At 39.8% G+C, this 13,832-nt stretch overlaps 1 protein-coding gene across 2 annotated transcripts in view; it reads left to right on the forward strand.

The window, feature by feature from the left end:
* Positions 1 to 1,977: 1,977 nt before the first annotated feature.
* CUL4B (cullin 4B) overlaps positions 1,978 to 13,832 on the forward strand; it is a 34,806-nt gene continuing 22,951 nt past the window's right edge. For both annotated transcript variants that reach the window (XM_087829481.1, XM_087829482.1), the window contains exons 1-3: positions 1,978 to 2,020; positions 2,769 to 3,314; positions 5,640 to 5,755. In XM_087829481.1, coding sequence (XP_087685607.1) covers positions 1,993 to 2,020; positions 2,769 to 3,314; positions 5,640 to 5,755 — 690 coding nt within the window. In that variant the 5' untranslated portion in view covers positions 1,978 to 1,992. The remainder of the gene's footprint in view (positions 2,021 to 2,768; positions 3,315 to 5,639; positions 5,756 to 13,832) is intronic.

The following is a 13,832-nucleotide window of genomic DNA, read 5'->3' on the forward strand; positions in this document are numbered from 1 at the left end:
GGGAGGAAACATCAATGTGAGAGAGACACCTCCATTGGTTCGCTTCCTGCACTCTCCAGACCAGGGCCAGGATCTAACCTGCCACCCATGGCCTGGGAATCAAACCCTCGACCCTTCTGTGCGCAGGCCGGCGCTCTAACCACAGAGTGACACCTGCCAGGGTACAAACTGCTTTTATTCCACCCACAATCTTGCCACTCCCATGCTTTTAAAAGCCCAGCTTGCTTGCTGGTTTCCATGCTGTCTATCCTAGCCTACAGGGTAGACTCCAAAATTTTTGGCTTTTTGTGCCAGGCACTCTTGAGCCTCAACTACCTTACTTCCAACCAGACAACCTGCTTCCCCAGTGCCACTACACTTTCCATATTTCTATAAACAGGCCAGGCCCTCTCACAACTCCCTGCTTTGCCTGTTTTTCACTGCCCAGAATGCCCTCTCTCCTCGTCTTTTTGGCAACTCCCACTTTGAGACCAAGTAAAAACGTCAATTCCTCTGTGAAATTCTGTTACAAAAGTCCCCCAAATTTCTTTCTTTCTTTTCAATTTTTGTTTAGAGTTCTAGAGAGAGAGAAAGGGAGAGAGGGAAATCTTGATTTGTTGTTCTACTTATTTATGCATTCATTGGTTTATTCTTGTATGTGCCCGACTAGGGATGGAACCAGAAATCTTGGCGCGTATGGGGACAATGCTCTAACCAATGGAGCTACCTGGCCTGCTCCCCCCAAATTTCTTGTTTCACCTGTTTCCACTGTACTTTGTACATCTGTTATAATAATGTTATGGAAATTAGTTTTGAAACTCTCTTCCCTCCCTGGCTTCTGAGTGGCAGGGACCTGGCATAGCTTCTGGCATATAAAGTCTTTCAGTACATGCTTGTTCAATGTTTCTGCAGTTAGAGTGATCAACAGGTTGGCAAATTTAGTTTTGACATTTTGTCCTCTGCCCCCACTCCCAATGCTCTTGGGTTAAATAAAAACTCCCAGCAGGGAATTTACAAGGTTTGTTGTTGCTAATTTAACAAAATTTAGAGGTTTGTTCTTATGAGTAGTCCATTTTAAAATTTTGGTTTGTGGAATACATTGGTAGAAAACATTTGTTTTTGCCAATATTCTCCAAAATTTCTTCTTTGAGACAAAGTGTATGAGCTGAGATTTAGTAAAATATGTGGCTTTGTTTATTTAGTCTATAAACTACTGAGTTAATGACTGATGGGGTCGGGGTTGGTCCTGGGAATTGTGGTGGGGGGGGGTGTGGGAAGGGGGTTTTAGTTGCCTTCCTGTTTCTTGGCCTTTGGAATGCATCCTGAACTCTAGCCAGCCATCTTAGGAAATGCTCCTGGTAGGAAGGTAAAACGGTTTGCAGCTACATTACTGAGAAAGGGATCAAAATTCAGGCCCTATTCGGTATTGGGTCATTGGTGTCCTTGACATAAAAGGGAAACAATTTACAACTCAACCGAATAAAAAACTCCTTTTCTTACTATCTAAACTCTGTTTCTTTTCCTTTCCTATCTTAACTTCATAACATTCCTCCCTAGCAGCAGACATAATGGCATGATTATGTTTTTCTGCACTTCGGGTTACTCCCTCCCTTTCCTTGCAACCCCTCCTTATTCCTTTATCTCTTTCAAAGTTTCCATTCTCCATTCCCTTACTTTCTACTGCCTCCCTTCCTCCATCCCTCTCTCCCTCCTCCCCAATTTTCCCAGCTAGCTCACCCCGCCCCTCCCCTCCCCTCCCCTCCCCTCCCCTCCCCTCCCCTCCCCGTCACCACCTTCCCTCCCCTTTGGGATCCTTCCCGCTCCTCTCCCACCACCTCTCCCCCCCCCCCCCCGCCGCCCCCGCCGCCTCACGTTCACAACGCTCCAATCAGGAGCTCCGAAGGTGTCCCGAAGGCCCGCCCCCTCCTCGCGGTCCCCTTCTCTTCCCCCCTTTACCCCCTCCCCCAAACCCCCCAAGTCCTGCGGACCTGGGGGCTTCAGGATCGGGGCGCTATGAAAAGTGTCTGCTCGGTCACTTCCGGTAAGGGCGCTGTGGCGCGGAGCTTCCCGCGGGACCGTTGAGGACAGGGTGGGAGTTCTCCGCGAGCCCGGTGAGGAGAACTCTGCCTGGGGAGGAGAGGGAGAGGGAGAGGACGAGGGTGAGGGGAGAGCGAGCGGGCGTCCCGGAGTCCGCGCATCCCGGGCGCCTCAACCGCCGCTTTCCCGCCGCCTGCCAGCTCCCCCGCCCCCCTGGAGCCCGCAGTGCTCCTCTCCACCCCCCCGCCCGGTCTCCCTCAGCGCCCCGCCCTCGCGGCCTCGTGACCGGAAGTAGCGCCATCTTTAGCCTCTTGTGCTATTGACAATAACAAGCCCCGGCTCACTCCCCCCTCCCCCCAACCAAGGCAGCTCCCCTCCCCTAGCGAGGGAGAAAAGGGGGAGGAGCTGCCGCCTCACAGACTCACTGAGTCGCTCCTGCAGAAAGGGGGGAGAGAGACCGAACAGCAGGAAAGGCGGACTGCGGGGCCGCTTACCTGTCTGCCTTCTCTTTCGCTCTCCCCCCTTGTTCTGCTCACTCCTGGTGTCAGCCTCTCCTCCTTCCCAAACCCTCCCATTCCCCCGGTGTAGCCCCCCCTTCACTTTCCTTCTCGTCCTCTGTGCTTCTCCTCTCTTCTTTCTTCCCTTCCCCCTCTAGCATTGCCACCTTCTCTCCTACACGCACGCAGGCACAGAAACGTAGGTTTTTGATGCTCCTCTGCCTGTTGACCCCGCTATTTTCATGTTTCCAACAGGTTTTTCTTCCCCCAATCCCTCAGCTGCTGCTGCTGCTCAGGAGGTCAGATCTGCCACTGATGGTAATACCAGCACCACTCCGCCCACCTCTGCCAAGAAGAGAAAGTTAAACAGCAGCAGCAGCAGTAGCGGCAGTAACAGTAGTAACGAGAGAGAAGACTTTGATTCCGCCTCTCCCTCCTCTTCCACTCCTCCTTTACAAGCTAGGGATCCGGCATCCCCTTCAACCTCGTCCTTCTGCGTGGGGGTTTCGTTGGCTGCTTCCAGCCACGTACCGATACAGAAGAAGCTGCGTTTTGAAGACACCCTGGAGTTTGTAGGGTTTGATGCGAAGATGGCTGAGGAATCCTCCTCGTCGTCCTCCTCATCTTCACCAACCGCTGCAACATCTCAGCAGCAGCAACTTAAAAATAAGAGTATATTAATCTCTTCTGTGGCTTCGGTGCATCACGCAAACGGCCTGGCTAAATCTTCTACCACGGTCTCTAGCTTTGCTAACAGCAAGCCTGGCACTGCTAAGAAGTTAGTGATCAAGAACTTTAAAGGTAACCAAGGCTAAAATCTACATCATCACCTACTAAGATTTGACACTTGAGCGGCCACGTGCTCTATTTATGTTAATATATTAAAGAGTATAGAGGTGGCTTAATGTTTTATGCATAAGCAATGAGGTGGAGGGAGGTCCTTTTTGGGGTGGAGGGTTCATTTTCCGGGGGTGCTTGGTATCCTTGTGCTGAAGCATACACTGGGTGATTCTGTGCAGGATTTTGGGGTCTGTCTCAGCCTATTATAGCTAATCTGTTGTTCCTTATAATATTGACTGTCGGTATGAGTGATCCGGATTGTACAGGTGAGAAATTTGTGTTCTGAAGAGCTTTCTTTATTTCAGGTGCATAGTTAGTCTTGGCACTGCTGGGATTTTTATTTTTGTGCTTCAGTAGGCCACATTCTCCAGTCCCTAGAAATGCAGGTAGCAATGGTGATGTTTTCATGCTCAAAGAAGACTTATAGTTAAATTTATAATGTTGAATACTATATTCTTGAAACTCACTGTGGAAGCAATATTTGGAGGAAAATTTTTATGATCTCTGCATTTCTTTCCAAAGGTAGGGTTTAGAAGTGAAAATGCTGTGTATACACAGAAGTAGTAACTCTGTGTACCACTAGTCTAAAGATAGGAACAATTACTACATCTATATTTTACCATTAAAATGGGTTTTAAAGTACTGACCAGCAGTTTTTCAGAAAATTGGTTCATTTTTGTGATTGAGAGCATTTTGAATGCATTGATACAAATATAAAATTAGCAATCTGAAAAATGTCAATTGAGCTGAATTACTTTGTATTTGTTGGCTGTGTTTCTATTTTTCTGACTTACTTTTTCAACACACTTAACTGGCAGGTAATAGATGCTAAACTGTTTGTGAAATGGAGAAGTAAATGAATGAACTAAAGTAATATTTATCAGATAAGTGCCTTGTGACTAAATATCAGTATTGAGAAAATTAGATTTTCCATGTTTGAATTATCAACGTTAATGTGGAAATCAGGAATATGCTCTATTTTGTCTCAAGCAGAGGGTTATAGTGTTGTTTATTTTTAACCTTTTCTTTTTTCTATCACTCCTTTCCCATTCCCAGGCTCTCAAGAGTGTTGTAATCTTCCTGATTTAATAGTAGACCTTTCTGAAGTAGATACAAATTATAATTGACTGTGTTCACTGTTTCACTTAAACTGTATCAATTTAATAGCCAAGGATTTAAAAAGAGATGAGCTGTGATACTAATTGCATTTGCATACTGGTTTCAGAGATTTTGTTTGGATTTTTCTCTCCCTCTTAAACTGAAAACACATTATTAAGGCATTTAGATGTTTTAATTTTAAAAAATACTCATTGCTGGTAAAGGAAATTTAAAGTCTGGGTTAACATGTTCCTTTCCTTTCTGAAAATGCTACATAGGTTCTGGAGTTATTTGGGTGTTTTAATTTTTTTAAATTTCACTGTGCTTATAAATGTAGTTTAAATTCAAACTTAAATTAAAAATGGTTCTCTCCATTTCTGTAGACCCTGCATAAATGTGGGGGTCAAACAGATTGGGATTAGAATCCCAATTTTGTCACTGACTGACTATGGTGACCTTGGGCAAACCTTACTAAATGAGTCTTCCAGCCTCAGTTTTCTCAGTTGTAAACTAGGGATAATATCTTGCTCAGGGCATTATTAGGAAAATTAAGATGTTTATAAAGTACCTTGTACATAATAGGTTATCCGTATTTTAAATCTCAGGTACAAAACTCATGTTGACTGACTTAGGTTTTACATATGATGGAATAAGAACAAGATTGCTATTTTTTTATCTGTCATTCTTGAATTTTTATTTTTTGAAGCAATACAGTCAATGGGGGGGAAAAAACGTTTCAGTTTTAATAGTTGAGTCAAAGTGACTTAAATAGTATTCTGCCATTTCAAATTTTATTCTTTATACTAAGCCCAAATACAGTGGTTTAATATTTAGTCGTAGCCCAGCCGGCATGGCTCAGCAGTTGAGCATCAACCTATGATCCAGGAGATCTCGGTTCGATTCCCAGCCAGGGCACATGCCCAGGTTTCGGGCTCAGTCCCCAATAGGGGGCGTGCAGGAGGCAGCCGATCAATGACTCTCTCATCATTGGTGTTTCTCTCTCTCTCTTCCCTCCTTTTCTCTGAAATCAATAAAAATATATTTAAAAAATAAATAATATTTAGGTGTAATAATTTAAAGATCACAATTTACCTTTAAAAAGTAGTCAATTGTTACTGTAGCTTATGGATTTTTCTGTTGCTCTATCCTACATATTATTCTGATATCAACCTTTTATATACTATCTAGATAAGCCTAAATTACCAGAAAACTACACAGATGAAACATGGCAGAAACTGAAAGAAGCAGTGGAAGCTATCCAGAATAGTACTTCAATTAAGTACAATTTAGAAGAACTCTATCAGGTATGTATGAATATGGGTAACCAGATTAAGTGTAAATTGAGGTGGATATATATGGCTTTAACTTTCTTTTTTTACCTTTTTTATTTTATTTTATTTCAATTATAGTTTACATTTAATATTTTGTATTAGTTTCAGATGGACAGCATAGTGGTAAGGCAGTCGTGTACTTTAAAGAGTGTTCTCCCTGATATGGGTCCTTAATGAGCCTTTAGGTTCCCCTGTAATTACAATTTCTTGATTAATTTATGCACACTTTAATAAACTGTGGGTACAATCATGTTGGTGTAAATTGGTCTTATCTTGGACCCTTCTGATTAGGATATACAATTAGGAGTACATTGATATAATAGAGATTTTACTTATGCCTGAATCCAAAAGATGATTTCTGGTGACATGTCATTCTGTTGTATTTCTTGCTAAGTTGTGTTACTCACCTATAGGAAAGGCCTCAAGAAATGCAGATATTCTCCATATACTTTTGTCTACTTCTTTCCTGTTAGCCTTTTCTTTTTCTTTTTATGTTCTTACCTCCTGGGCTACAAGACATACCTAAGCCAAAAAATGAGCTGCAGGTTGTAGCCCAGCAACTTGGTGTGAGGTTCAGGTTTGTTTCTTTTGTTTAACAAATGGGTCTGTACTTGAAGTGTTTAGTTTAAATATACTATTAAGGACAATTACTGATTTAGACTTCTTGCTACCAAGATATTTGCCCTACTGTATTTTTTAAATTGACTTTAGAGTAAAGAAGGGAGAGAGAGGGGGAGAGAAACATCGATCGGTTGCCTCACACACGAGCCCTGACCGGGATCGAAGCTGCAACCTGGGTATGTGTCCTTACCGGGAATCGAACCCGCCACCTTTTGGTGTACCCAGTGATGCTCCAACCAACTTAGCCCCATTGGCCAGGGCTGCCCTACTGTATTTTTGTCACAGCCAACTCAAGAAATTATTTTGCATTTATAGCATCAGCAGTTTTGTATTTAAAAAAATATTTCAGAGTCCAATGGCTTGAATTTTTGTATTAATGAGTAGCTTCTAAGAAATTATGTTGTTTGGTTTATCAGAATTTATAGTTTTCATCTGTTCATTTTATTTATTTAAATATGTTTTTATTGATTTTGGAAAGAGAAGAAGGAAGAGGGAGGGAGAGAGAGAAACAGGATCAGCTGCCTCCTGCATGCACTCTACTAGAGATTGAGCCCCCTACTGGGGGATTGAGTCTGCAACTCAGGTAGGTACCCTGATCCCAAATGCAGCCTGTGACCTCTCAGTGCATGGGAAGATGCTCAACCAACTGAGCCACACCAGCCTGGGCTCATCTGTTCATTTAAGTTGCAGAGGTAGTATGGTGATGGACAGACCCTGGATTAGGATCTAGTTTTGGCTGCAATTACCCTTTTGATCTTGGGGAAGGAACTCACTAAGCTTTAGTTTCCTTCTCTGTAAAATAGGGGAAAGAATGCCTGTGCTATTTACCTCACGGAGTCTCTTATAAGAATCAAATAAAATGTGAAAAATACCTTGACCAAACTTCTTCATAAGCCACAGTGTGGCTTTTTCACTTGTAATTTGTCAGTTGAGATCACCAGTTTCTGTTGCTGTGAAAATTAAATGAGTCAGTGCATGCAAAAACTCAGAACAATGCCCAACACATGATAATAATGCCATGTAATACTATAAGCATCACACTGCTGATATCTTAAGTATTATAATGCTATGTAAGTGTCAGGTAGTAGTAGTAGTACCTTAGCTATTACTTCAGGGTAAACCTACCTCATTTGGCTATGTTGGTATATTACTTACATGGCCCCCGAGTTGTACAATAATAAAAGTAGAATTACAGAGTTAAAGTTGGAAAGGCCTTAAGAGATCACGTGGTCCAATATCTTCATATAGTGTGCATGGCAGCCTACAAAGTTTCAACTCTTATGTCATTTAAGCATTATAGAAACCCTTTGTGAAGTCGATAGGGTAGTAATTATTATCCCTATTCTACTAATGAGGAAACCGAGTCTCAGGGAAGTTAAATAATGTGCCTAGAGTCATATGTTGGCAGAGCAGGGGAGTCAAATTAAGATGCCCAAGTTTCTAGTTCAGTGCACTTTCCCTACCATGCTGCTTCACTAATACACCATAGCCCTTCAAATACCTCTAGTGCAGTTTTTAAAACAAATAGTTTAACTTTAGGAGAAAAAACTCTGTCATCAAAGAAGGTGATTTTTTTCATTTGTGCATATATAGGGTGTTCGTTTGGATTCCCTGTGTAGAACATATTTAATTTCAGTAATGTGGTACTTTTTATAGTTCATACTTATGACATATTGGTTATGGTTGTTAATTTACCTTGTTACTTTACGTTGAATATTTTTCTAGAGCTTTTGGGTTTGAAAATATTTTTCCTGATAAATTTATTTTGTTAAATCCATTTATGTTTCAAGAGCTCATAGCTAATATTTTTTATGTTTTTTCTTTCTTGTACTTCAGAATTATTACCTGCTATTGTGCAGTTGCATTTCTCTCCCTAAAATCAGTGTTATAACTTTTCACTATTTGCATTTTTCATAGTGATTTACTACATCTGCTGTAATAAATTCAAAAGCAATCATGTCTAGCTCTTCTGTTGTTTTTGATCATGGTTTTATAAATGTTTCTTTGGATTCTCAGGAAGATTATTTTGAGATGTTCAAGTTCAAAAACTAGGATAAAAGGGTAAAGGGAGTAAAATTATTTCATACCATCTGGATTTCAGGTGTTTGTTTGATTTTGACTGGTTGAAATGTAGTTTAAAAGCACTCTCCTAAAATTGAAACAATATAGAAGTATGTAGTATACCAAACAAAAGTTCTCCAAACCTCTCATTCTCCATCCCACCCTTTCTCTATCCCTGATGCCACCACTTATTTGGCATATATCTGTGTAGAACTTTTTTCTGTATATGCAAACCATTTTGCTTTAAAGCTTAAGCATGAAAGTCCCTAGTGTGGATTGCATGTACTGCCTTCTAAGTTTTTAATTTCTGTAAAAGAACCTGCTCTTTTGAGTGCATTTGTAGTAAGCAAAGATTGTCTTTTAAAAGTGATTTTTAAATGAGACTTATACCTGAGTATGAAAATTATCTTTCCTGGACAAACTTGAACCCTGTAAGAGTGAGGCAGTGGTTAATGTTGTTTGGGTTTGGATTTTTTTGTTAGCTTGTTTTAATTGACTACAGGTAGGAGTCTGGTTAAATGCACTTCTTTTTAGTTGATCAGCCTGCTTTAGATTCGATATCTGCCACTCATGATAACTTTGGGCAAGTTACTTCTCTAAGCCTTGTTTTCCTCATTTGAAAAATGGGGAAACTAACACAACGTAAGTGGCAGGGTTGTTTAATTATAAATAAAATACTGGAAAAAAGTACTTACCATGGTGCCTGCTATGTATTCTGGTGTCATCAATGGTGATGATGATAATAATAATACATACTTGAGTCTTTAAAAAAGATATCTTTATCTTAGATTACAATTTATTACACAGCTCTGAAGCCACACATGTTTTCAAGCTCTAAATCCACACAGAGCCAGAACAGCTGGCTGATAAATAGATTACATTCTAAATATGTATCAGTAGACACCATTAGCCAAATTGAAAAAATAATAGAAAAAGAGACGAGCTCTCTAGGAACAGTGTCCCTCTGCGCTTTCTCAAGAATGTATCTGGAATTTTGGTATTAGCATGTGACTTTTTTACTAAGGAATATTTTAAATAATAGGGTTATTTTCCTCATGTTCTCAGCCTTTGTATGAATAGCTGTGTAGTGTTTTTAAGTCATCTATCATTCTTGGAGCTGGCTACATACATACATCTGTATTTTTCAGTTTTTTATGTATGAAAGCATAACATTCATTCTTAATATAAATGTCTAGCTATTAACTTTGAAGGCAAGCCTAGTTCATATTTCAGTTCTGATGAAAATAATTTTGTCTGTATTAAAAATGGGAACTCTTGTTTGGTTAGCTTTTTGTGAAATAAATCTTAAATAATGAACCTTTCTATTAATGATTCATTTATCTCAGGGGTGGGGAACCTTTTTTCTGCCAAGGGCCATTTGGATATAACATCAGTTGGGCCACACACAATTATCAACTTAAAAATTAGCTATGAAAAAAACTCCTAGATTTATTGAATTTTGAGTCCTGCCTGCTGCTGTTGCCTTGGCAGAGCCAGGCCAAATGATTTTGCGGGCTGGATACGGCCCGAGGGCTGGATGTTCCTCACCCCTGATTTATCGAGTAGATAACCACAAGACTGGAAGCAAATAGTTCTTCCATTTCAGTATATAGTTTATTATCCATTGTAAAATCTGGTTGCTTAATTAAGCAGTCATTGGTTATAGGAGAGCAGTTAGATTCTTGGCAGAGATGGATAGCTACTATATATTGTATTTTATGTAAGTTTGTTTAACTTGTCACTCTGTTGGTGTTTTTAAACTTAGTCTATCATGTTATGTTGTACTCCTCTTTTTTATTATAGTTCACATACTAGTTTTAGGTGTACAACATAGTGATTTGACATTCGTGTAACTTATGATCACCACAATAAGTCTAGTTCCCATCTATCGCCGTGCAGAGTGTGTTCTCTGCTGTACATTACATCCCCATGACTGACTTTATAACTGGAAGGTTGTACCTCTTAACCCTCTTCACCTTTTTCACCCTCCCTTAAACCCCCATCCCTCTGCCAACTAAGTTCTCTGTATGAGTCTCTTTCTGTTTTGTTTATTCATTTGTTTTGTTTTGTTTTTAGATTCTTCACTTAAGTGAAATCACACAGTATTTGTCTTTCTCTGACTTATTTCACTTAGCGTAATACCTTCTAGGTCAATCCATGTTGGCGCAAATGGCAAGATTTCATTTTTTTATGACTGAGTACTATTCCAGTGTGTGTGTGCATACCACATCTTCTTTATTCATTCATCTATTGATGAACACCTAGGTTGTTTCCAGAGGAGACATACAGATGGCCAACAGACACATGAAAAGATACTCAACATCACTAATCATTAGGGCAGTGATTTTCAACCAATGTGCCACAATAATTTATAAAGCATGCAACACCTGACTACTTAGTCAGGGGCACTGACCTCATTTTCCTTTAGATTGTCAAATAAAAAAATGACAACAGCCAACACAATAGCCATCCAGTGTGGATGAATCAAAATTACACCCATTTTTTTTGTCAGATCGGCAAAAGAATAATAATATATTTTTTGGTGTGCTGCAGAATTTTAGTAGTTTATGTGTGCCATGAGATGAAAAAGGTTGAAAATCGCTGCATTAGGGAAATGCAAATCAAAACCACAATGAGATACCACCTCACACTTGTCAGAATGGCTGTTATCAAAAAGACAACAAATAAGTGGTTGGTGAGGATGTGGAGCAAAGGGATACCTCCTGTACTGTTAGGGAGAGTGTAAATTGGTGCAGCCACTATGGAAAAAGTATGGAAGTTCCTCAAAAAATTAAAAATAGAACTGCCAGCCCTGGCCAGTGCGGTTCAGTAGTTAGAGCATCGGCCCTCACACTCCAGGGTTGCGGGTTCAGTTCTGGTCATGGGCATGTACCTGGGTTGCAGGCTCCATCCCCAGGTCCTGGTGGGGACACATGCAGGAGGCAACCAATCCATGTGTCTTGATGTGTCTCTGTCACGTTGATGTTCCTCTCTTTCTCCCCCTCTTTCCCTCTCTTCCTTTCTCTAAAAATCAATGGAAAAAATATCCTCGGGTGAGGATTAACAAAACAAAACAAAAATAGAACTGCCATATGATGTAGCAATTTCACTTCTGGGTATTTATCTAAAGAAAATGAAAACTCCAATTTGGAAAGATATCTGTGCACCCCTATGTTCATTGCAGCATTATGTACGATAGCAAAGATTGGAAACCTAGGTATCCATTGATAGGTGAATGTAATGCTCCTCCTTTTACTGAATTGTTAATCAATACCTTCCCTGCTACTTTAGAAAATGTGCAACTGCAAATTCTTAGGCCTGGATAATGTCAGTCTTAATTAAGTCCTTTTTATTATATGTAAAAAGAAAAATAATTTAGTTTTCATTGTCTGGCTTCCTTCCTACAAATTCTTAGTTTTTGATATATTGTATCTTATGTTAGCCATTTTTACTAGATGTAAAAAGAGAATTAATTTAGATTTTATTGCTGTATCGGTTGAAAAGTTTTCTGATGTATTTTGTTTCTTTAAACATATAGTTTGAGGCTTTCCCTCCAGGGAGCACGCCCACGCCTTTCCCTTTCCCCTCCCCTACCCCAGGCGCTTTACCATGACCTTCCTCATTCCCAAGCTCCAAGGGCCCTCCCTTTATCTCTATAACTTGTTTCGTAAGCCCATTTCTTCTAGGAATTACTACTTCTACCTCTGTGATTTTATAAATAAAATTTCTCTTATAGTTGGAGTCTTGGCTCTGAATTCTTTCCTAACCAGAACTCAGGTACCAGAAAAAAATATCTAAACATATGGTTTGAAAAATAAGACACAACCCATTAGACCAATGACCAGAGTTCAGCACCCTGGTGGGAATTTAATATCTTTCTTATTTTTGTCAGTTAAATCAGAAAAATTTGTAGATTTTCTCCCTTACTATGTTTAATTCTTTTTTATTTAATTCTCACCTGATCACATGTTTATTGATTTTAGAGAGAGGAAGAGAGGGAGGGAGAGAGAGAGAAACATCGATGTGAGAGATAAACATCTATCCATTACCTCCCATATGCCCCCCTACCAGGGATCGAACCTGTAACCTAGATATGTGTCCTGACCGGGAATTAGACGCATAACCTTTTGGTGTACAGGAAGACCCTCCAACCAACTGAGCCACCCAGCCAGGGCATTATGTTTAATTCTTTATTTTTGCAGTCTTTGTATTGTTTAATAATCTATTTTTTTATAGTGTCCTCACCCTCATTATACTCCTTCCCTTGTCCCAAATGTAATCTTTGCCTTTGCTGTTTCTTAAGTCCTGTGTTTCCCAAAGCATCAAATTTTACCTTCTATAGTTTTGCATTTCATTTCCTACATGTTTATATTTTCTTTGGAGTGATTTTTCCTTTCAGACAAACACATTTTTGATATCACATATGTGGATTTTGGAGGGGAGGGGCTAGGATGTGGAGGAAGAAAGGTCAAAACCTTGCTAGAATGTTTTTATTTTATACCTGATTACCTTCAAAAAGGATTTAAGGCAGCATTTTTACCAGTAATGATTGTGAGCAAAAAGATAGTTTTATTTAGGGGACTTGTATAACTCTATCTAGAATCTGTTTAAAACAAATAATTGCTTGTGAAAGAAGGTTAGTTTTGTAATAATTATACTAGATCAAACTTCCAGGGATTTCCAAAGTATTCAGTGAAATGTAAAGTAATTCGTACATTTCTAAAAGTGCATTTCAAAGATCTGGAATAAGATAGAGTTTATCTCAAACTTCTAAGTAGGTATGTAACTTTCTTGTTTATGTTTCTATCCCAGCACCTAACAGGATACAGAGTTCTTAGTAAAAATTCCATCCTTGTTGAGTCACTGACTACTTCCTGTGTGCAAAGCTGGACAGAAGCTGTGGGCACATAGAGATCATTTAGTTCTTGCCCCTAAGGTGCTTATATTCTAGTGGGTTCATGAAATTAGTAGTTTGTGACTAGCAGTTTTTTGAAGAAATAAAATAGAAAATATCCGAGTATATCACACATAGTAATGATCAAGTGTAGTTTCATGAAGATTTTGTTTTACATACATTTATTTTTGTTTATTTTTTAATGATTTTTTTAATTGATTTTTAGAGAGAGAGGAAGAGAGAGGGAGAGAAACATTGATGTGTGAGAGAGAAACATTGATGTGAGAGAGAAACATCGATCGGCTGCCTCCTGCACGTCCCCTACCTGGGATCGATCCTGCACCCTGGGCATGTGCCCTGACTGGGAATCGAACCAGCGACCTTTGGGTGCATGGGATGATGCCAGACCAGCTGAGCCACACCTATGGGCACATACATTTATTTTAGGTACAGTAGATTACAACATAAAATGTA

This window comes from Miniopterus natalensis, chromosome X (genome assembly GCF_054644295.1).
Source record: "Miniopterus natalensis isolate mMinNat1 chromosome X, mMinNat1.hap1, whole genome shotgun sequence".
NCBI lineage: Eukaryota > Metazoa > Chordata > Mammalia > Chiroptera > Miniopteridae > Miniopterus > Miniopterus natalensis.